Below are 23,613 nucleotides of genomic sequence, written 5' to 3'. Positions count from 1 at the left end.
CAAATCTTCTGTTTGCTGTTAGGCGTTCTGTTTATGACTCTTTTCTCTGTCTTACGAATTTGTAATGATTGTGAATTTTGATAAATACGAACTGAGAGTCTGTCTTGGGTTTTTTTGGTTTCTATAATTCTGTCAAGAAGTCTATAACAAGTTTTACACACGTAACTTCCATAATTTTCACAGCAATAAAATGAAGTACTGTATATTTCACTTGCTAAGGCATAACCCGGACCTTTCTCTCCAGATTTCTTTACAATATAATACCTTTGGTTGGAACTGACGGAACAAGAAACACACAAATCCTTAGACGGCACAATTGATACAACATTTGTTTTTAGCGGGGTAGCCATTAAACAGCTGTTAAAACTCAAACTGAAACTAAATCGGCGCCCCCTATCGGTAGCGGTTATCAACGTGACGCTTTACCAGACTCTCTGCTCGTCGGAGTTTTACGGAGACAGCCGAGCGTCTGGTTGAACGAGACTATTAAATATGTAATATGTTTCTTATTCATATATTTAGTTATTCGAGAAATTTACTAATGCTACCTATTTACTCAACTCATATGCATAAACACAGTGTCAGCTTGTGCTGATGCAGATATTACTGATGTTGAAAGTATTAGAACAAAATGTGAAGTGCAGTACTGTGTTGTTAAAAAAAATTCTAAATGAAAAAAAAATGAACTTGCATTTAATATATTTTATTTGGAATGTGTAAATCATTACACACTGTCAGATAATTGAAAACTAGATACTGTAACATGTAATTATGTTTGTTACATTATTTGTGTAATTTCATGACCAGCTTTTATAAAGATGCTTTTAATTACAAAATAATGCTAAATACCGGTAATGATTTATCTAAACGTTAAACAATCGCGTCACGTATTGGTAGTCCGAAGTTTATAAATTTACTGAAGGCTTCATATGTTAGAGATCTTATGGATATTCATGAAAAAATCTAAGATAAGGACCTTAAATGATAACGAACCGATTTTTACTTTAATTCAAGTTCTTCTCCAGGGTCTCCGCTGAGTTTTGTTGAAACGTCAAACAGAACACGTCAAAGGGATTCAAGTACTATAATAAAAAATGCATACACCTTTTCGATGTCAAAGGGGTTAAGATATTACCGTAAAGAATATGTACATTTTATTACTGGTAAATGCGATAGCTTTACCTTCGTCATGTTAGTCGCATGCTCCAGACTGTATCAACAACGTTGCGTTTTGACGAAATTAAATGACATATAATTGCTAGCAAGGAAGTCAAAACCTTGACAAGTGATTTCTCATTTTGATATAAGTTTATATGGATATATGATGATTTTGTTTATTAAAAAAAAACTTTAAATAGCAAATTAAATTTGTTATTCTAAAACTTTGATGCATGCTCTCAAATGCAGACATAGAAAACGTTTTGGATTAAACAAGACAAAATCACATACACTTTCCGAGAATTATTTCCAGGTTCGGTTTAAAGGTTTACAAAACTATATTACTCGTGGATTCTACCAATTCGAAACAATTCTCTTACATGAATCATTCCCACAAACAGATCGAAGATAGCATGCTTAATTTTTTAACATTTTAATAGGGATGATTTATCAATATACTCAGTTCTTAGTAGGTGTACAACTGTACTTTAGATAAGGTTGGAATTTAAAAAAAATATGGTTCGTTTTACCGATGTATATCTGAATTAAAAATTTAGAACATTAAATATCTAATTGAAAATATATGCCATATTAAACAGTTCTTAGTAGAATAATATAAAATGACAAACTTCAAGTCTTGAAATACTAATAACTGTTTCTTTGAAAGACTTCGTAAACACTGCATAACAACTTTACATTTTAATTTAATCAATGCTTTTCACAGTAATAAATTATAAGCATTTCCCTATTTATCGAGCTATAACAATCTCGGACTCCATATGTATCAACACACTTTATAGGAATATATGTACTCAACATATCTTTTTTATTTTACGACTGCAATTTCACTGCTATTGACACTTTACACTAATGACTGCAACAAAAGGTATGCTTTATTTATGTTTGCATTTTATTATAATATATTTTATCAAAGATGTTCGATTTTTAAAACAATAATGTATAAGACAGATAATTACATCATTCGGAATAGTTTTCAGGGCTCTTGAAGACAGAACTTCACGGTGTTTGACCAATTTTTACGAAGAGTCAGGTAACGATTGTAAAGGTATTGTACATTTTTTGTAGAAAAACAGGTTGTATAACAGACACCATGTAAGCCTTTGTCCTCGTGAAGCCTCGTTTTGTACTATCAACAGACCAATTTAAGGAATCATGATAATCTACTTCATGATATGACTCGGTAGAGTTCTGATTTTTATCCTTGATATACTGAGATTATATTAATAGATTGTTTGTGAATGAGTTGACTCAACAGATTACACACAGACATATTTAACTGATGTTTTTTTAGAATATTATTTTTTCATACATGCTGTTTCTTAAAAACCGTTTCATATTTCGTTATGTGGTGTGTAATGTTATGAGTAAAACCCGACAGGAATGTATAACTTTAAGTTGATGGTTGTCAAACCTATAAAATTGATTCCATGTAATCACAACTACGACTCCATTGATACTTATATCATAGTGCAATTCATTTTTTTTGGTTATGAATGATATACAAGTATATTTTTATTAATAATACTCTAAATTTCATATAAATGTATATTTGTTCCTTGTACATAACGTGTACATAATGTGTTCCTTGTGATAAAACAAAAATTGTGGTTTCCCAAAAGATGATTCTTTTTCAATTTTTTGCATAAGTTATTAGCATGTATTAGTTGTTAATGATTAAAAAGCATTATTCTTAAAAGTATGAATGTAATTTACAGTGTTTGACATTACCGACTACATGTATTGAACATCAGTGCTAATTGCGTATCACCTTATCGATGATTTCGTGTATTTTTACGATAGCATAAAAGTAGCATTTATGTTACCAAAAATACAAAACCGAGGCCGTAAAAACGTCTTACTAAAATTTTTAAACGTAAAGTAAGTCGTTATAACGCCTTTCCAAACGTTTTATAATAATGTCCAACATTTTATTTAAAAAACGTTTCATTAATGAGTCACGAAAAAACTGTAATGATCCAAAGGTGTAATAAGTTTACTAGAAAACTCTCAATAAAACAAAACATTATGGAGCTATGGATTATCTTAGTTGTAAATTATTATTGCATAAAGAATCAAATATTTATAATTTTATGATTAATTTTATAAACTTATTAATTAGTGTTATATCATCATCTATTTTCATTTTCCTGATTATTTCAAACCAAATTTGGTTAATTATTAAAGTCACAAAGTGGCAGAATGCAACATACTTATTTGTTTTGTGATGAAATGAAGAGCTCAGGTGGTTCAATTTCGAGCAGATAGAGGTTAATTATTTCAATGAAATATGCGTGGAATATTGCTTTATACAGGAATGGTCTATTTGGAACATTATCAATTAGGGATAAATTGATTTTACAATTTTCCGGCTAACGAGTTATCGCACTTTTTAATGTGTATTATCAAGACCTAGTGAGTGCTATATTTGAACACGTAATGCTGATGTCATCATTTGACCAATGAAAATGAACGCAAGAATTCTAGCGACTCTCTTTGATGAGAAAGACACGCTGATTCACTCTAGTTTCTTTTAGGACGCCGCATTAGTAACACTTTCAAATACCGATTCTTTTCCTTCGGGCCATTTGATTAAAAAAAATCAAAAGAATTCAGATACATACAAGATAAAATTATTTCTAAATGTATGCTATATAAAAGGAAAATGATATAAAGGCTTGTTTACACATTGTTTAAACAACATAAACCACCCAATAAGTCATTCAAAGTAAATTTAAAATCGATTTAATTTTTTTTTTACACTAATCAAGGTGTTATATCGTGTGTTTTGGAAAGCAGCTATATATTTGTGTTTCAACGCCTTTTTAGCGTTTCAGTGCTGTTCATTTTTCGATTACATGAATGATACTTTTAGGCTTTTGTATAATTTATATCAAAACGAATATAGAGATACTGTTTCACTGTTTAGAGTGTCCAGCGTATGGTGACAACTGCTCGAAAGTTTGTTTTTCGTCATACTATGGCCATAGGTGTGGCAACAAACTTACCTTGCCGTTATATCTACGGTTGGGTTTCTTCTAGCCTTATACATGTAGCAGGTAAGTAACTTCAAGTACATGTAAAAATGAACGAATTAATGATTTTCGCTCAAAATATTAAAACTCTGAGAAATATGGACTAAACGATTAAAGATTTAACCTCTACCTAGATTATGAAATTTATGACTGCTGGACAAGGGGTTGTGGCATTAGAAACTTTTATAGCATTTAAAAGTGTTATCATCCTCCCCTTTCGTCCAAAAAAACCCGAAAATTTTCCTTAGATATCGAGTTTACAGATCTTACATTTACGATCAAGCAAACATATGATCTGTTGACTATACATTTTTTTGTAACATGATATGGAATTATAAAGTGTTACTTTTAATGGTATTGAACGCTGTATATAGAATTAGTTTTTTATTGTTAATTAAACAAGTCACGTGCTACATTTATCATACAACAGTCAATTATGTTATGAATCTTCTATTTTAAAGATTATTTTCCTCTATTAATTAATTTACTTAATCATATGAGTCTGAAATTGCCATTCTAATGGTTCCTGAAAGGATCTTATAAAAGATTGGTTGCCGGGAAAAGTCCATAAGCTACTACTCAGTATTTATTGAGAGCGGGCACATTCATAATACAATCTTTATTTTTTCTTCTTACTTAATCTTGCAGAGATAGAGACCAATACATATACTTAAAAAAGAGTTACATTATGACCTATTCATTCATATATAACAGAAACAACTTTTGCTAATTAAACCAAGCATCGAATCAACAATGCAAATCAAATACCAGGGATAAATCATCACGACCCACAAGAATACGTATTTGCGCCTAGTATTGTGTGGCTTTTAAAGAACTGAATTATTTCTCAACCAAAGAAGGAAATGTATGCTTGGTTTTTTTTGTTTGTTTGTTTGGTTTTTTTTTTTTACAAATTTTTTACAAAAACTTATTGTGAAAATTCTAAAAATTGTGACGTTAACACCCGGTACAAAACTAGGGCCCTATGAGGGGTTCAAAGTATAACATGTAAAGGAAACATGTCTAAAAACCTTCTTCGGGTGAACTACAATGTTGCAGTTTGGGAAATTATTATGCATACATACATCTTTGTCTATTGATTCTAAATAATTAAATTGTGACCCTGGACTAATACCGGGGCACCAATAAGAGGGGTTCAAAGGTTAGCATAGAATATCTAGGGAAAGTGTTTAACAAAATTCTTTTCAAGAACAACAATGCTACAGTTCGTGCAATTATTATTCAAGCATCCACATATTGTGAAGATTCTAAATTCTGGAAACCGTGTCCCAGACCAATACTGGGGTCCCAGCTGGGTTTCAACGAGTTAACATCGAAGTACATGTTTATAGGAAGCATTTTTTAAAATCTTCTTCACAAGAACTACAGTGCAATAGTTGTGAGATTTCGATCTTATACTGGGGCCCCAGAAGGGTTCAAAGTTTAACATAGAAATACATATGTAAAAATATTTAAAAATTAAAAAAAAAAAAATTCTCGATCACTACGATGCTACAGTTTGTGAGATTACTATGCAAAGATTCTCAAATTGAGTATATTCTAAATTGTCAAAGCCAATCATAAAGCACGGACCTATACTGGGGCCAATGGAAGGGGTTCAAAGTTTAAAATTGAAATAACAGAGGTTACGAAATAGAATATTACAAGGAACTGTTGTTCAAGTGAGCGATGTGGCCCATGGACCTCTTGTTCGAAATTCTCGATCAAAATGAAAAGAATTTAAAAAATCGATGGAGGAAATTTGGAATAAATAAAATTGAAACTTTGATGTTCTCATTTTCTGTTTTTTTCGAAATAGATTATCAGTAGTGATATTCATATTTCACTTTTTCTCCCATCCTCAAAGTCGTTTTGTATGTGTGTAGTTTTGCGTTCCATTACCATTATCTATCGTTTTATATAATGTTTAATTGCCCATGCCAAAATAATTGTACTAGAGTAAGAAATTACTTGGCTTTGACTGTTTTTGTTAAAAAACGTTGAGTGTGAGTTCGATAGAATTTTTGGGTGTGTTAACGAGGAATTTGTTTCCTTTACCAATATTTGCTTTATTTACTTACGATTGTTTAAAGGGTTGTCTTACACAAAAAAAAGAAATAAATATTTCTAAATGCATAATTTTCTTTTCAGATCTATAGCGTTTTCATTTGGACCACTAAACCATTCAAAGGCTTGTACGGAAATTCAATGGAACTGGATCTGCTGACGACCTACCTCGAAGGCCAAAACGTCATGTAAGAAAACGTCAACAAGATTTTGGGAAACGCAAGGAAGGCCTGTAAGTGACTTAGACAGTGCTGAACAGACTGAGGGAGGAGGGTTGCATGCAAGGCGACCTTATGTAGGATTAGTGTTGTCAACAAGGCACATGCAACTTCAGTTAGCTTTCGCAAGATGTAATCTGAGGTGTGCATATGGTAAATTGGGTCCATAGCAGTCTATATTCAATTTGCGGCGATCAGATGGACGGAACGTTAACGTTAAAATGACGCATCTGCGAAGGAACGAGGGTTGTGGTGGCTTAGTAATAGTATTGGCGGGAATAACATTACACAATAAAACCTCGATGGTCCCTATTTACCAAAACCTAAATGCTACAAGGTTACAAAAGCCAATTCTTCAGCCAGTGGCGATTTCACACATGAGCGCAAATCGTGGAAAAACTCTGATGTAGTCCTGACCTGAACCCTATCGGGCATATATGTATGAGCCGATATAGACAAGAGAGTGAGGCAGCTTTTCTAGCCACAGAATTCAGCGGAACTACAGAGAGACATTGTGAACACTAGCTATACTCTGAATAAGATTCCACAAAGGGTTTTTTTTCAATTATGTAAACGCTATGAGAAGCAGATGTCTTTACTCGTGCACATGGGGGACACACGCTGTACACGCTGTATTAGTGCAGTAAATTTTACATTCAATTGTACCTGTGCGTTTTTTAATTTATGATACAGTCCTGAGATAAAGGTTGATTGAGTTTTTCAAAAAATGTTTAGTTTATTTTTATTCTTTACACATAATAACTATGGTTAAAATGATTAAAATAAAGAACAGTGTACAACAAACACTTGCCTTGGGGTTTAGACATTTTAATTAGTATAGATGTCGACATTTAGAGAGAAATTTTAAGCATGTTTGGAAAAATATGAAAAACTTCTGTTTCTTTTAAAATACATTCTATATCATCTATTGTCAAATTGTTTAAAATTGGATCGGCTTTTATACCAAGAAATCATTCAGTATTTAATGATTTAGTAAATAAAGCATGTCTATATTCAATGTACATGAATTTAAAACATCAAACAAAGCGTAGCAAGTTCGAGCATACTGGTATTGTACATGCGTACATATGTACATTCGTGTAGAAATTCTGTAACACTAAACCCGTTAATCTACTGTTACATATGTATACACGTACAATGTACGCGTACACATTGATTTTTTTCAAACAATCTTTAGTACTTGCGAGTAAACGTTAATAATGCAAAAACAGAAAGCTCTAAAAGTTACTAATACTAAATTTAGATAATGACCATCAACTGCATTACACCTACATATCAAATTAGACAATCCCTGTAAAGTATAAAAATGCATTACAATAAAAGTTAAACATTAAATCTAGGCCAACGTCTGAGAGAGTTTTTGAAATTTATCCGTGCATTTTGGTTCAATTTGTTAAAAAATAATTTGCAAATGCATCTTTTTTACTGCATTATCATTTTATTGACTACACTTTTAAAAATGTTATATTTTGTATATAACATACTATTATAATACAATGTATCATGTAATTTCTAGAAAACATAATCATTGGTAATAAATCCACATGGAAGCTCTAAGGTGCCTGTACTATCTGCATTCTGTATAAAATCCATAAAATTTGTTCTTTTATTTCGCGAGGAAATACTTTACCATTGAATTGTCTTTAATTCATTTTACATGCAATTTACTTATGATAAAAATCTTCAATATCTAGAGCACACTTATCGAGCTTTACAATCCTGTATATTAAGCAAAATGCTATTAAGTGTTATGGCTATTGGATGTTAATTAATATGGTGATTTTCTTGCTATTAATACTGTATCAGTAATACTTCTCAATTACAAAAATAGGAAAACTTCCTGTATATGTACAAGGCTCTGGGAAGTACATGTTTAATCAGAGATAGAATATTGAGAGTAAAGTTTATAGCGAATTTTTAGAATAAGTTTCTCGGAATTACCAGTATTTGAATTGACACACACAATTATATATCACGTAAAATTCCATAACCATTCTGTAGACATTTTTGCAATCTGTGCGTATATTATTAACACAAAGCATCGTAAATAACGTGAGGCAAATTAATGTTTACAGTATAGGAACATTGACATTGGTACACGACATATTATTAATTATAATGACACAATCGTATTATCGATTTTATAATAAAAGTAAAAATGTTCTTCACCCTTGCAAGAAATTTTAACGTAAAGGTACTTCGTACGTTAGATATGCCCTCTTTAGGTACTGTAGTTTTATTTGCATACTCCTTGAAATCACGTCGCATTTAACAGAACTATTAAAAGAACTAAGATGAACAAACACTTTAAATTCAAAACGTCTTTTAAAAAGTAATATCTATATAAACAAATATAAGTTTAGACATTAAAATCTTGAAATAACAAAAGCCATTAACAGTTAACTTGAAGACGTTGTAGACATTATATAACAACTTAAGCATATTCTACACACTTCAAAATATATCTCTACTACTATATTAAAATAATAGACTCGAATTTTTTGGCTTTAATACCGAGAAATCGGAAGAGCACTGTCTTTCGTTTTATATATTTTAAACATTATTGGCACTTGAAGATTACCAATTTGTTTTTATTTTTTCTTAATCAAGCTTCGCTAATTAATAACCAACGAAAATTCCTTTTAAAAAAATGGAAATTATGTGGATTTTTCGGATTTTACAATCTTGCGCATGCGCATTACATTCACGCTAAATCACGGGAGGATTTTTTTTTTCTTTCCACAATATCACATTTGTAGGGATAATCTCAGAAACGTTATTACAAATACGTGTAAAATTTCATGGAAAATTTGTCAAATATACATGTATTTATTCTGTTCATTAAAGGAAATACGATGAAACTCAGTGCATTTTATATGAAAAACCCCGATAGTTCCGAATGTCAACTCGAAGCGAGTGTGCTGGAGAAAGTGTTAAATTCTTCATTAATATGAATTACATTTTTAGATGAAAGGTATCTACAGCCTCGAAATGGTTTATTATGAATAATTTGACTGTTATTTTCAATGCAGCTTCATTAATTTGATCCAAAATCGTTTCGAAGCGATTCTGCAAATTTTTGCTACATTACGGGTATATAGGAGGCATTTTAACTGTGGTATAGGCCTGTCCCGAGACACGGTTAGATTATGTGTAGTGAAATTAATAGCATTATTGTAAGCTTAAAGCTTTATTATGTAAATTGCAACAATACGGTGTGTCGATGTATCTATTTTGTAAATGTCCGATATCATATGCAATGTCAACCCGTGCACGCACGGGTCAAAGTCTAGTATATGGAATGTAAATAGATCAATTTTTATAAATTATGCATTTTACACAATGCTATTTATATATGAATTATTTCCTCATTTTTAGAGATGAAAATATAATGATAAATAGTCATCATTACATTTATGAAGGAAACATGTACTCAACATCTGCTTGTGGATTTACAGTTGCAATTTCATTGCTGTGGATACTCCACTTTAATAATTTTGCCAAAAGGTATATATTTTAGGTTCGTTTCATTTGCCTTATGTTATGTTTTATCTGGACTGTTTTTGTTTTGTTTCACAAACAGTTTTGCATATTAAGTTAGATATTGGTTTTTTTAAATGAACAGTAGGTGATAAAAAGGATTTTATACTAATGAGTGCCATTATACAATATTAGAATTACCTTATCTGTAAATAATATTACGAAATAAAGTTGCATTGACTTTCACTTCTTTTTAAGGGGAAAAAGTCATTTTTATCGTTTACTTAACAACCAAATTGAATTAGAAATATCTTTTTCTATTGCACATGCATTAATTAATGTACAAAGATAATTTAGTATACATATGCTGTTTGTCATAGCATTTTGTAGTAAGCGTTTCACTTTATTTGTACTACTCATTTAAGGAGTGGACCAAGTAATTTTTTGGTCAACTTTTTGGTGATCAAAATACCTTATTGCATCCCTAATTGAACAATGCTTGTTGTTGAAATCTGCCATTTATTTTAAATATTTCAATAGCGTTTTCAAATAATTTAAAATGTATTCCATCTTATTACTTGAACATACAGTATACACATTATCTTTGTCGTGATCTTCCAGGAAAAGCGTAATAAGTGAAATGCATATTTCAGAATTGTGCATTTCTTTTTTATGAGAGAGAGAGAGAGAAAGAGAGAAAGAGAGAGAGATATTATGCATATTTCTTAGTGTTCAAACTAAATTTACATTCCGTCATGGTTTTCAGAGCTTTCGCAGACAAAACTCAATCGTGTGGGAATGAGCGTTACAATGATGGAGGTGTATGCAAAGGTATTGCACTTTTTTTAAGTCATGGGAAGTTGAAAAAGTAATAACATGCATGTTTAAATACATGTATTTATCGCTGATCCCATGACATAACATCCAAAACTTCATTTAAAGAACATGTAGAATGCAATTCCTGATTATATGGCTAAAAATTAAAAATATTTTCTTTATCAATACGTTAACTTTCTTATAAATGCATATCGTCACTTTGCCTGTGATAAAACAAAAGTTGTAGTTTACAAACGACGTGTTATTAAATATTTCATGAGCTTTTTTCAGCGTTATCAATTAACATGCATGTTTTGAGTTAATGATTCGCAAAAAACTTAAATTATGTAATTTAAAGTAATTTTACAAAAGCTTATGATAATTATCAACATATCCTTAAAAGCAATACAAGGCGTAAAAACATATATATGACCTCCTGCTAATTGTAAGAAAATCATTGGCTAACAACAATCACGTGGAGACCATGCATATTCCATACATAGTACAAAATATTACTCCCTTTGAGCATAATGACGTCATTCTTAGAGTAGTTTTCCATGAAATCAAATGCAATATATCAGAGTAGACTTTTACGCTGTGAAAATATTTCTCAAACTCTTCTTGCCAGTTAGTTACTAGTACATGCGTTTTAATTCTTTATATAATTTCAAATTTTGATCGCAAATTCTTTAGTTATAGAATATGCGAGAAATTAGTTTGTATGTTGGAAGTAGCACTATAATTGAGACAAAGCTGCTTCTCTCGTGTTCCTTCCGACTAATTTAAAAAGTGTAGAATCGTATCCCTTGAGATGAACTTCTAAAAATATGATTTGAAATATTTGACTTGTATTGTTTCACAGTATTTACTGCGCAGATAACTGTTAGATTTGAAAAATACTGCTCTGCATCGATTCGGTAGGTCTCAGCCTTCAACCCCTCTTATCAACGAGTGTGCAGTGTAGTGTTTTTACTAAAATAAATCATACTTGTATCGCTCATGCACAGGGGCATCGTATCCACTCTACACTCTATAAATATAAAGAATACACAAGGGAAGAATCGAAAGTAGGACACGATTTGTAAACAATGTTTAAAAACAACTTATTTGACAAAAGTTACGCAAAGTTGCAAATATTGTCAAAAACCCGTTCATGTTGAAATATTCCTAATAAACTCGGTAAAAAGGGTTTTTATCTCATTAAAACCACTGTTTTCTGCAGGCACTCAATCTCTTCACCCAGGAAAAGATAACTCTGTACTTTCTCTCTCTATTATGTTCAGTAATGAAAGTAGAAAATTCGGCGGTAAACTGTAAAATGTCTGGGAAAAATCTCGTCTTATGTAAATACCGTACTATAAGCATAATAACATTCGTTCCGATATATTTGGCATGTACTTTAATTAGCGTAATTTAATATGCAATTGTTTAAAAACAAATATATATTTCCTATCATTTAATCTTTTGTAGAAATGTAAATATACTTGTAATTTGATATTGAAACAAATAAACAATAAAACAATGCTGAAATTCTTAGGCAACGACAATTAATTTTAAAGGAATGGGTCGCAAAGACAATAAATGAATTATGAGTAGAAGACAAAAATATTTAAAATTAAATACCGTTTCAACACTTTTTCATCATCATTAATTGTTCATTCGAAAATTACTAAATAGTCATTTCCTATACATCTGCATGATCTAATTTCGGATGGCAGATCTACAGAGGTATCTTTTCTTAGGCGAAGAGATTGAGTGTCTGCAGCAGACAGCGGTTTTGATAAGATAAAAACCCTTTTTACCGAGTTTATTAGGAATATTTCAATATGAACGGGTTTTTTGACAATATTTGCAACATTGTGTGGGAGGATTTGCGTAATTTATGATAAATAAGTTGTTATTTGACATTGTTTACAAATCGTGTCCTACTTTCGATTCTTCCCTTGTGTATTAATTCTTTATATATATATATATATATATATATATATATATATATATATATATATATATATATATAGAGTGTAGAGCAGATACGATGACCTTGTGGCTCATGCAAACTAAAGTTGTACAATTTTACTCAAAATACTTTATAAATCATCATTGAAAAATAGACATGTATTAAAATTGCTTTCAGCAGTTATGTGGACGATCTAGGTCGTAAAATATTAATCAAAATATTGCATTAAGTCACGATATTGTATTGGAATGAACGTACTTCGTTCTAAATTTATTATAAATAGTTCTTTAGTTAAAAGATTGAATTTGTTTTTAAAATCATAGACTGATCCTTTAAAAAAAAAGATGCATTATTTAATTGATGGATATGACGCCTTTCATTCTTCACTACGGCAATTCAGAAAAAAGTCTTATACATCTTTTTATAACTTGACTGCCTATACGGCAGTATGAAGTTTTTTAAGCACCGTTGGAATGTGTTACATGTATCATCTTTCTTTGTGTTATAATACCCATAAAAGGCATTATTTTGCTTCGTTTGCCAAATAATGCTTTTGAAAAGCTTTATTTCACCATTTGTTGCATTAAGGACAGTTTGAAAACGCGTATTACACTGCATGTTTATTATTACGCGTATCCTCATGTAATTTACATTTCGCTTTTTCCGAGTTAAAATTTAGTTTTTAAGTATTTAATATGATATACTGCTTTTTTCGCTAACTATCTCTTATAAAATATTAAAGGTCTTTGTATAATTCAAATTTAAACGTTATGATGCTATGCCTAGATTGTCCGGCCGGGTATTATGGTGCCGACTGTATAAAGATGTGTCCTCCATCATATTATGGCATTGGGTGTCTCCAGAAGTGCGATTGTTCACCTTGCCATTATGTTCACGGCTGTATGTCTACTCCGAGTATAACAGGTGAGATACTAAGTACTCTAAGGAAACTAAAAACAGATGATTAAATGATAAGTTTGTTTGTTATTCGTGGATAAAAAATATGGAATGGCTAACATTTAAAATAAATTTGACATATGTAAAACCATAAATAATATGATTATAACAGAAAATGTATGTAGTATATGATTATTTTGCATACATTTTAAGATATACTCTCAATAAAACTTTTAGGTGTTCACCCTGATAAATTGAAGAATTTGAAAACTACAAAGTAAAATAATGTAAATTTTTCAATATTTTGTAACTGATATGTCTTTTCATCAATAGCACCTACAAAGTAAGACAACAAGATTGAAATCAATTAATCCGTGACAAAAAGTGAGAACATTAAATTGGTATTTTTCTGTTCATGCTTAATATAATTGACAAATCTTTTTTGATTGATATTCGTCTTTGGTAATAGTTTATAAAGAAAAAAATACTTATTAATATGGTCAAAATGATAATTGAGAAAACAACCAGAGCCGTTGAAACATAGTGTCTGTTATAGTATTGTTTCTATGACACAATGTACTTATTTTGAATTTGCTGTTTATTCTTTCCTCGACATTGTTTTAATATTAAGCAGTATGAGGAAATTGTTATAAAAAATTTCGATATACATTTTCCCTTCCATAAGTGTAACGTCATTTCCATCGGTAATTTAAAACAATCTAAAAGCTCTAAAAGTTTGTGATATTAAGCAAAGGTCAAGGTCTTGGGTGGCAACCAAAGGTCAAGGTCAAAACGTTCTTAACGTGTTGAAAGTTAAGTGAAAACCAGACGCCCCGACGACAAGATAAATAAACGCTCTCATTTTACAAGGTAAATACATTATACTAAGTGAACATTTAGAACTTTTGTTGAGTGTATTTTATCAATAAAAGAATAGAAAAATTAAGTTGTGCAGCTAAAGTTAATTCTAGAAATTTTTGAATGTATTTGAAATTTTAAAGATTTTTGATATTAAATGTCTGATTATCACTGAAAGGGTTGTCTTGTAATCTAGTTATCATTTAGAGCGGGTATATTTCACGATGTGTTGATTTTCATTTACTTATAACAACTTCTACATCTCTAGTGTATAAAGTAAACAGTAATAGTAAATAAATCACACATCCTCGAAACAAAGATCTATGAATATGAAGCATTAGATGGAATAAAGGAAACGACAAAATCACAAGGTAGTAATTATTGATATTAGCAATTATTCGAGAAATATGCCTATGCTGCCGATTTCCTCGTCCTCCTGGCCGATAGAAAATCCTTAATGATGATTATACAGATATTTATGAAATGGAAAATAAAGGAATATAATGAAGATAAACAGTATTTCACTCGATGGGTCACAAATTAATCAAAATTTTTTATATACTATTGGAAAATTTTGGACAATTTATGTATTATTTAGTTGGAAAATGATAAAATTATTAAAGTTAACTTGTTCTTCATTAAGAAGTGTGTATACTTTATCATTAGCCGACAGAGGTCGGTCGGTTGTATGGTATGAAAGTAAAAAGTAGCCGAACGCGTGCTTTTCTACAGAGCGATTATGAACGTCTAGTTCAAGCTTTGTTCAGAGATTGTGTGGTTGGTTAAACGATACTAAATATGATTTTTTAAGATTTAAATGTTTTTGAAAAAAGAAAGGTTTCTGTTTCTTTTTCAATCATTTTAAAAAGGCTGATGTACACACCATTGCATATATGTTCGTGAGTACAGCAAAATTATCGACCCTTTTCATTTTAAATATTGTTTGGTAAAATAAACTATTTTATGGCCGTTATTTAGAAGCTTTTTGTCATTTGTTTCCTTCTAATTAGGGTAATCCATGATTTTCTGTTGCTATTTAAAAAAATATTTAAGCTTTTTACATGCAAGCAAATGTACCTACTAAACGCTAAGCCTTCATAAATCTGCATCTACATTAACGTAACTCGAAACGTATATAGACGTAAACGCAGACGTAGACGTAAATAAGGCTAATTTTGCGTTTTACTAAAGGCCGTATCTTACGTTTTGTTGTCGATTTGCGTCAAAATTTACGGGTGACGTGCAGCAGACGTAGAAACGTACGTAACGTAATAAAAATGGCGACATATTTACTTATACAGCGTTCTCTGAGACAGCAGCGTGTTTTTCGAGATAGAACCCAACCACTGGACTCTTTGAATGACTCGCAGCTCATTTCTAGATACCGTTTCCCTCGAAGGGTAATTCTGGACATGATTGACGGGGTGGATAAGCAACTACGACCATATACTACTGGTATCCATGCCATCCCTACACAGCCGCAATTACTTTTTAGTAAACATTGATAATGATAGAATCTATGTTACATCCTATGGCAACGGGGGTTCTCCTGTTGGCACCAGATGTGAACCTAGTCAATTCGATCAGAATTGATAGATTTAATTCATGTCTAGTTTCTTAATTTATTGTGCTTAAGGCTTTCCAAGCTTATTAGGCACATAATGGACATCAAACAAATATGATCCTTATTAATGTTGTTTTGATAAGTTTAATATTTGAGCTCATAATAACTTTTTTTTTATTTAGTTGACAAAAAACGACAATACACGTACATTTATTTTTACTTTTTTATGATTTCGTTAATTAAAGTTATCTTGTTTTTGCCTAAACGACTGAGAAGGCCTTCTATGCTAAAATGCTCTACGTTAGATTATTTGAATAACAATTGTTCACATGCTTTTACGATTTCTTTTTTCAGATGTCGGGAGGATTAAAAAACAATGATAAAATCAACTGTGCATGTGATATATATAATATTACGTGAAAACAATAATAATTTTTGGGCTGCATTTCTTTTGTTTAGGAAAAAATAATGAATCAATAGTGATTTATTTTTTACATATATACCAGTGAATTTTGTTGAAACAACGCTATACACTAAATGCCATGGAGAAGTCAGCTCAAAAGAAAAGCTTGAGATTGAGATTGAGATGGAATGAAAATCAACATTAATTTTGAAGCAGCAACTGAAACCAACACTGAACCAGTGAACGTTTGCATATTGAAATTATTTGAATCAACAGATTTCCGGCTGGACTCCCTGTAAACAAATTTGACCACAAATGAAAGAGTGTTTGCCGGTGCTACCCATCGAATGTTATATTTCAAACCCTGGATTGGTGATTTTATAGTTACAAATTTTCCTTCGAAGTTGGACTTTATTTCAACTTTGTTTATTGAAATGTCACATGCACCTGGTAAATTATAATTGAAATTCAACTATTGATAAAACATTTAAGGATAAAAATCAATGTCTTCAGTATCGCCTCTATTAAACCACCGATGTCTTCAGAAAAGCCTCCAAACCACCTCCACCTTCAAGAACAGTATTTTGTTATGCTCTCTCTGTGTGTGACTTGTATGAGGTCTTTCAAGTGGATGGAAGGGAGATTGAATGTTCACCACTTGAATAATTGCTTAATTAAACCTTAATTATGAGAGCCCCCTAACACATAAATGTTATGATATATGTTTAAAGACCACACCATGATGAGAGATAAGGAGAACTGGTTTTTCCAAAACGATCTACTGAACAAAACTGCATGAAAACCAAAACCCTGGATTGGATGAAAATCCTAACAATTGCAGTAGCTGTCACTATGATGTGCACTAAACACATGCATAAGTCACACACATCTTGACGAATTCATCTCAGGAGACCTGATGTCTTTATGGTAAGAATTAAATACAACTGTAGCCTTAAAGATTTTTTTTCAAGACTGATCATCTGTTAAAGGCATGCATTTTAACAGATATTTTTCAAAAAAAATAGATGCGCAAAATTAACGAAGAATGAAGACGTAGTATATATATAATATCTTCCTTGTCTTTGCATCCATGTTATTTTATAACATCATGAAAATTTAGTAATAATGTATATAGATAAATCATTAATGTATGTCAACAAGTTTTGTCTCTCTATATTTTAAGCCTGGTATTGCTGAAATGTATATTATAAGGACCTCAATCAAAAAATGTTCAACCTTTCAGCCAGCACCAATCAAGGCCCGGAACTAGTTTCTGAGAACATCCCAGAAAAAGTCTTTCTCCACAAATTGAAATTGATGAGCCTCTGACAAGCTGTAAGCTAGATAGACTCTTTTTCTTAAGGAATTCAAATTTTATTAATTTTAATGTTTGCATGAAAATCAAGATGATCCCATCTGATAGAGCTATTTAGGAAGGACCCATGGACTGCTTTGCCATTTAAGTTGTTTCTTAATGATAAATTAGTTATTACATGTAAATCGTTAACTAATTATTGTTTTCAGTTTCTAATTTAGGCAGCACTTTAACCGTACGTGGAGCAAGAGACAAAGCAAGCACATCAGGCTGGTTCAGTGCTCAAACACTGAACAGAAAGAGATTACCATTACAATTATAGTATAGGGTGTTGGCTATTGATAGAAATAGGACGGGTGTTTATTAGTTTTCATCACTTTCATCAATAAAATATGAATTGTTTGAGTACATTGTATTGATATTGCAATTATATTTTCTCCAGACACTCCACAGCATGCTGATGCAAAACATTTTTGTCCGTTTATTGTGATCATGCACGTGATGAAATGCCACTTAGATAATAAAGGTGCTTGACGTCTATAATAATCCTCAAAGGTACATAAAACTACCACCCAGTCGTAATGTGGAGGTGGCTCCCTTACTCAGAAAAACGTCATTGCCACAATTAGGGTCACTATAATAGAATTGTTGACAAAGGTAAGGAAATGGAATTATTTATGATGAAATATAATTATTATTATCAGTTGTGTGTGAATACTCTAAATTACTTCAGTAGATAGTTTTTTCATAATGCTCTTACTTGATTATTAACAGGAATGACAGCAGAAGATTCCACTGCATGGAGTTATAGCACTAATTAGAGATGCTGAGGTATTCATCATTATTAAGATAACTTCATTCACTGATACACTCAACATGTGAAGAAAATAAAATATGCGTAAATATAAAACTAAGATAAACTTTAATACTATGAAAATATATATATTATTTCTATACCGTAATGCTGAGGGCCTATCATTATCGAAATAATTTGATTCACTGTTACGCAAGATATAAAGCAAATTAAAATTACATATAGCAAAATTAAGAGAAAATTGGATACTATATCAATGATAGAAGTGCAGAAAACATGTTATATCTATACAATCTGTACAATTTATACTTCTTTTTATTGTTTGCTGCAGTGACTGGGGGGTCAGTTTGTCAAGATCAACATTGATGGGCGCCAGACAGAGATCTGTGAGAGTGGGGACTACACTTAATGAAGCAAAACCACTGCAGCCTTACCGTTTATCTTACGATCATCTTTGTCGGCAAATTGCTCATACATTAGAATTTCAGAACATTATTGCTTAAGGAAGTGATTAGAAAAGGACATGGGCTATCAAATGAAATCACTTCCCTATAAATTTTTGATACTCTTTGTACATTTCTACCAGTTTATAAGTAAAGTTTGGAGGAAAGATATATTACATTATAGTTATGTTACTTATGTATAATATCTTTTTTATGTATACTTAAAATGGTACTGAGATACATGCATTATACACAACTAAAACATTATTGGAACCAGAGAATATCTGGAATTAAAACTTACAATTTATTGTGGTTTCATTGATTTAATAAAACTCAAAGTAAGAAGAAAAGTTGAGTTAATTTAAAGACTTTTGAATTTTTAATGCATTATCAGATATTGACCGTTTGATTTCATATATGAATCAAACAACCTGTAATCCTTAGAAATTAGTGTTTTCAAATGATGAGATCCCACTATGAATAATTTTGAGGAGCTTTTAAGTTATCACAGATAAATGGACAGGTCTCCTTTAGAGGGAAGATAATTAATATTTGTAAAGATTTGTTGTTTTCTTATTACGAGATATTCGACTCTTGGATTTACATGTGTATAATTCCGGAATTGTGTGATTTGGATGGTACATGTATGTTACATGTATGGAGTACTGGTTGGAATATTTATCATAATAGTTCAAAGTTATTGATCAGATATAGTTTTGACCGAATGAAAATGTGTCAGTCAAACTGTTTCAATGTGTAATCAGGGTGGATGTCAGGAAGTGAAATTTGCATAAAATATTAAATTCCTATTGATTGCAATGGAACGATCATTCATAATCAATGATTATATTTTTATTATAGACATCTGTTACACTAAGAATCGAACTTTAATCAAGGATTTATAAATACACATACCAGGAAGTTAGGGACACAGAAAGGAAAAGCACAGATAGAGGAAATATAACATGAAACTGAAAATCAATTCCACACCAAAAACATGATAGAACTAACGAATAATGACCATAAATTACATCAATCCTAGAACTATAACGAGATTTGCTTAATCATTTTGTTAATTGCACAAATCTAAACATTGCAAAAATGTACACTGGTGACAAAGAATATTCATCCACTTTTATTTACGCTCCTTTCGCCCTCGTTGGCAATGAGCGAATGAAAGTATGGCGAATTCAAAAAAAAAATTTAATGCTAAAATATATATATAACATTCGGTTTCCCTGAAAGGCCACCTGCTTATGAAAGTTATTAATTTTACATTCCACTGCGCTTGCGTGGCTATGAAGCGGAATGGAAACTCAATATTTTTGTGTTGAACAAACGAGTAATTCTGTTTGTTTCGTTTAATTTGGATTTATTTAATTTAAATACCATATTTGTTTCAAAATTTTATTTTTTTATAATGATATACAAAATACATGGAAATCGTGTCAAAATTGGATGTTTGTTAAAAAAAAGGTTTGAGCTTGTAATCCCAGAGCTATGTAAATGTAATCTATAATAGAAAACCCACAATAATAGATACGAATGAATCTTAAGGACAAGTATCCGTATGCCCATTTAGCCGAGTAAAATAGTAAATGGCAAGTCACAATCATTTAAGAAATAAACAACGTTATTTAGTAAACATGGCGTTATGAATAGCAACTGCTCTGTTGGCATATTCCATGATGCGCGCTAACGCATCATGGAAAATATGCCAGCAGAGCAGTTGCTATTCATAACGCCATGTTCACTAAATAATCGTTGTTTATTACTTATATTAGCATTTTACCACTCGCAAATACCCTGTGTTAGCCTAGCCTAGACCTTGACATATTTAGCTATTGCATCAAAAAAAAAACATTCAGACTGTAATGTATCTTTTTAATTCACCTAGATTTGTTAACAGAATCAATGATATGTTATAACAGTTATTCTTTTAAAATGTTATTATAAGACAGGTTTTAATATTTTAAAATGCATCAATTTTATGGAGTTGGAGAAAAACACATGATGTATCGTATAGTGGTTTAAATCTATAACGTCATGGAAAAGTATATGACGTCACACCTTTATGACGTCATAGTATTCAGACGGAGCAATTGCGATTATAGAAAAATAATTGTAGTTCCTCCGTATGGACTTACAGTGGGAAAGAACAATGCATATGCAAATATATCTCTGTGTTTGCAATACGTCGCCACGAATTCTTTGAATATATTCTATGACGTCATAAGGGGAACAATGGCAGTAACGTCATCATGTATGTAACTTCAGAAGTATAACTGAACTGAATTATTTTTCCGGTAAATCATCAATATAAAAATGCGTTGATTCTTCTGCTGTTCAGCCGGGCCCCCGATTATGACACTTTAATGGTGATTTAGAAGCGGGGATTTTTTTTTCGGAGAAAATGCGATGATTTCCGCTATTCAACGAGGCTCCCGATATATGACCAAAGAATTGACCGAGTCTTGATCCAAAGAGTTGAAATTGTAAAGTTGCAAGACTCAGATCATTAGAATAAACACTGTATGTACACGTTTGTTTGTGTGACCTCTTATTATACTATATTCTTAGTATACTATAGGGTAAACGTTAAATTATTTGGGAACACGAACCAGGAATAAAATTATTTTTTATAAAAAATACTTTATCACCAAAAATGATGAAGTTATGCAATTATCTATCGCTTGTTACATTTACATGTACACGTATATGTTGGTTTATTTAACCTCTCTTAAACATTGAATGATAAACGTTTATTTTAGAGAGACAAGAACCAAGAAAAAGAAGAAAGCTACAAAAGAGTACTTACAACTTATGTCAAAAAACTTCATGGGAACAGGGCATCATATTATATAACACGTGTGATGTATGAGAATACATCATAACAAACATTGCTGTTTAATCATATAATCAGATATAAATTTACAACAAATGTCAGAAATGATCACTACAAGTATATATAATACTCATGTGAATGTTATCTCTATCCCTTTTGGCTGTTGGTACAAAGGTGTCGAAAATATATAATTCATCTGCTTTGCTGCATTATCATTGATTATACTTACTTCGAATCTTAAAATATTACGTCTTTTATATTTCTAGTTGTAAAATGTAATGTTTCATGCATTTAAAAAAAAACAAAACAAAATAAAATAACAAATACATGTATATATTTAAATTGCCGTTAGTCTGCCATATCTGCAGTCTATAAAAAAAAACCTATACAGATATTATTTTACTTTGGCGTGGAAAAAGACTTAACAATTAAATTCTCTTTAAAGAAGTACATGTATAGACATGTAACATGTATGTAGACTATGTTAGTTTTTTTTGTATTTAAAGTTAATAAAGAAAGTAATTTAAGTGTGCAGAAATCGTCTACACGAATAATCTGTGATTTAATTGTCTATAACTCGAAATGCTACCGAATCTTACAAAACTTGATAACAACAATGTTTTTGGAGTTGAAGTGCATGTATACCTTTAATAATAAAAAAAACTTATAATTACAAATTGCCTATAAATACCGTGTTTCTCGGTTTACCTCAAAAAGGGCCATGGAGGTAAACCGAAAAACATTAAAAATTTCCAATGTTAATGAAGATATATTTCAATGAAGTTATATCTATTAAGTTATATTGTATATCATGATATACAAGCAATAAAAACAGACTTGTTGTGCATATGGCAGATATCAATTACAACAAATTCAAACATATACTAAACGTATGATATTATCGGTATATCAACATATATTTAAAGATAAAAAAGAAGAAAAAAAAAGACCAGGAAAATTCGAACCCAAAATACTTTAAAGTCTTAATTCACTAATCTAGCACAAAACCTGTGAGATATGCGGGATTTCATAGCAGTGGATAAAAAATGCTATTTAAAACAACATTGTTATATCTCAAAAACATATTTTGAAAAAGTATAAAATTGGTCATTTTTGGATCACTTCTCTATCTTTTTTTAAAACGCCGCATATTTTATGTTGAAATACCGGTATATCATATCTCTACAAGTTTCAAATTGCTGACGAGAAGACCCAGAAGCAACAACATCATATAAGAATAGCTGTAATTATAAATTAGTAGTTTTTGTATCAATTGTGTCGTATTGCTACATTCACACCCATATGAAAATTAAATCTTTTGAATTTAAACAGTATTCTACCAATTATACGTCCGAAAGAAACTAAATAACATTTTTAATTCAAAATATGTGCAAAATCGATGAATTTTTACTTTTCCTGTGCGTCAAAATTCCTGTCAAATCTACATCTTAAGCGCCCACTTTCTGTTAGTACATTAATTACAAACAAAACAAGCATTGAAATCCTCGTATAAACAAAATGCAGCTACAAGTGTTTGAACCAAAGAATTCAATAAACGACACTTACATGTGGTTTTGAAAAACAATATAATTTGTGCTCAACTAACTCTTGATACTGTATCAGACTGTCACAAAAACCCGGAAAATTTCATATATACATGTACATGTATGTGAAATTGTGAATATTTATGTGATACATGTAATT

At 30.9% G+C, this 23,613-nt stretch overlaps 1 protein-coding gene and 2 long non-coding RNA genes across 3 annotated transcripts in view; all 3 read left to right on the top strand.

Moving 5' to 3' along the window:
- Positions 1 to 17,183, top strand: part of LOC117682002 (uncharacterized) — a 93,264-nt gene extending 76,081 nt beyond the window's left edge. Inside the window, exon 8 of the mRNA XM_066081493.1 lies at positions 16,444 to 17,183. Coding sequence (XP_065937565.1) covers positions 16,444 to 16,459 — 16 coding nt within the window. The 3' untranslated portion in view covers positions 16,460 to 17,183. The remainder of the gene's footprint in view (positions 1 to 16,443) is intronic.
- LOC117682014 (uncharacterized) lies at positions 9,839 to 16,437 on the top strand. Its single transcript, XR_010712907.1, has 3 exons — positions 9,839 to 10,024; positions 10,764 to 10,828; positions 13,557 to 16,437. It is a non-coding gene; the product is annotated as an uncharacterized lncRNA (long non-coding RNA).
- A 254-nt stretch (positions 17,184 to 17,437) lies between the features above and the next one.
- LOC136274507 (uncharacterized) lies at positions 17,438 to 19,328 on the top strand. Its single transcript, XR_010712904.1, has 3 exons — positions 17,438 to 18,464; positions 18,582 to 18,638; positions 18,953 to 19,328. It is a non-coding gene; the product is annotated as an uncharacterized lncRNA (long non-coding RNA).
- Positions 19,329 to 23,613: the final 4,285 nt, after the last annotated feature.

Source organism: Magallana gigas, chromosome 4, assembly GCF_963853765.1.
Source record: "Magallana gigas chromosome 4, xbMagGiga1.1, whole genome shotgun sequence".
Lineage (NCBI taxonomy): Eukaryota > Metazoa > Mollusca > Bivalvia > Ostreida > Ostreidae > Magallana > Magallana gigas.
The sequence above is the reverse complement of the archived record's forward strand: the minus strand, read 5'-3'. Positions and strand labels throughout refer to the sequence as shown.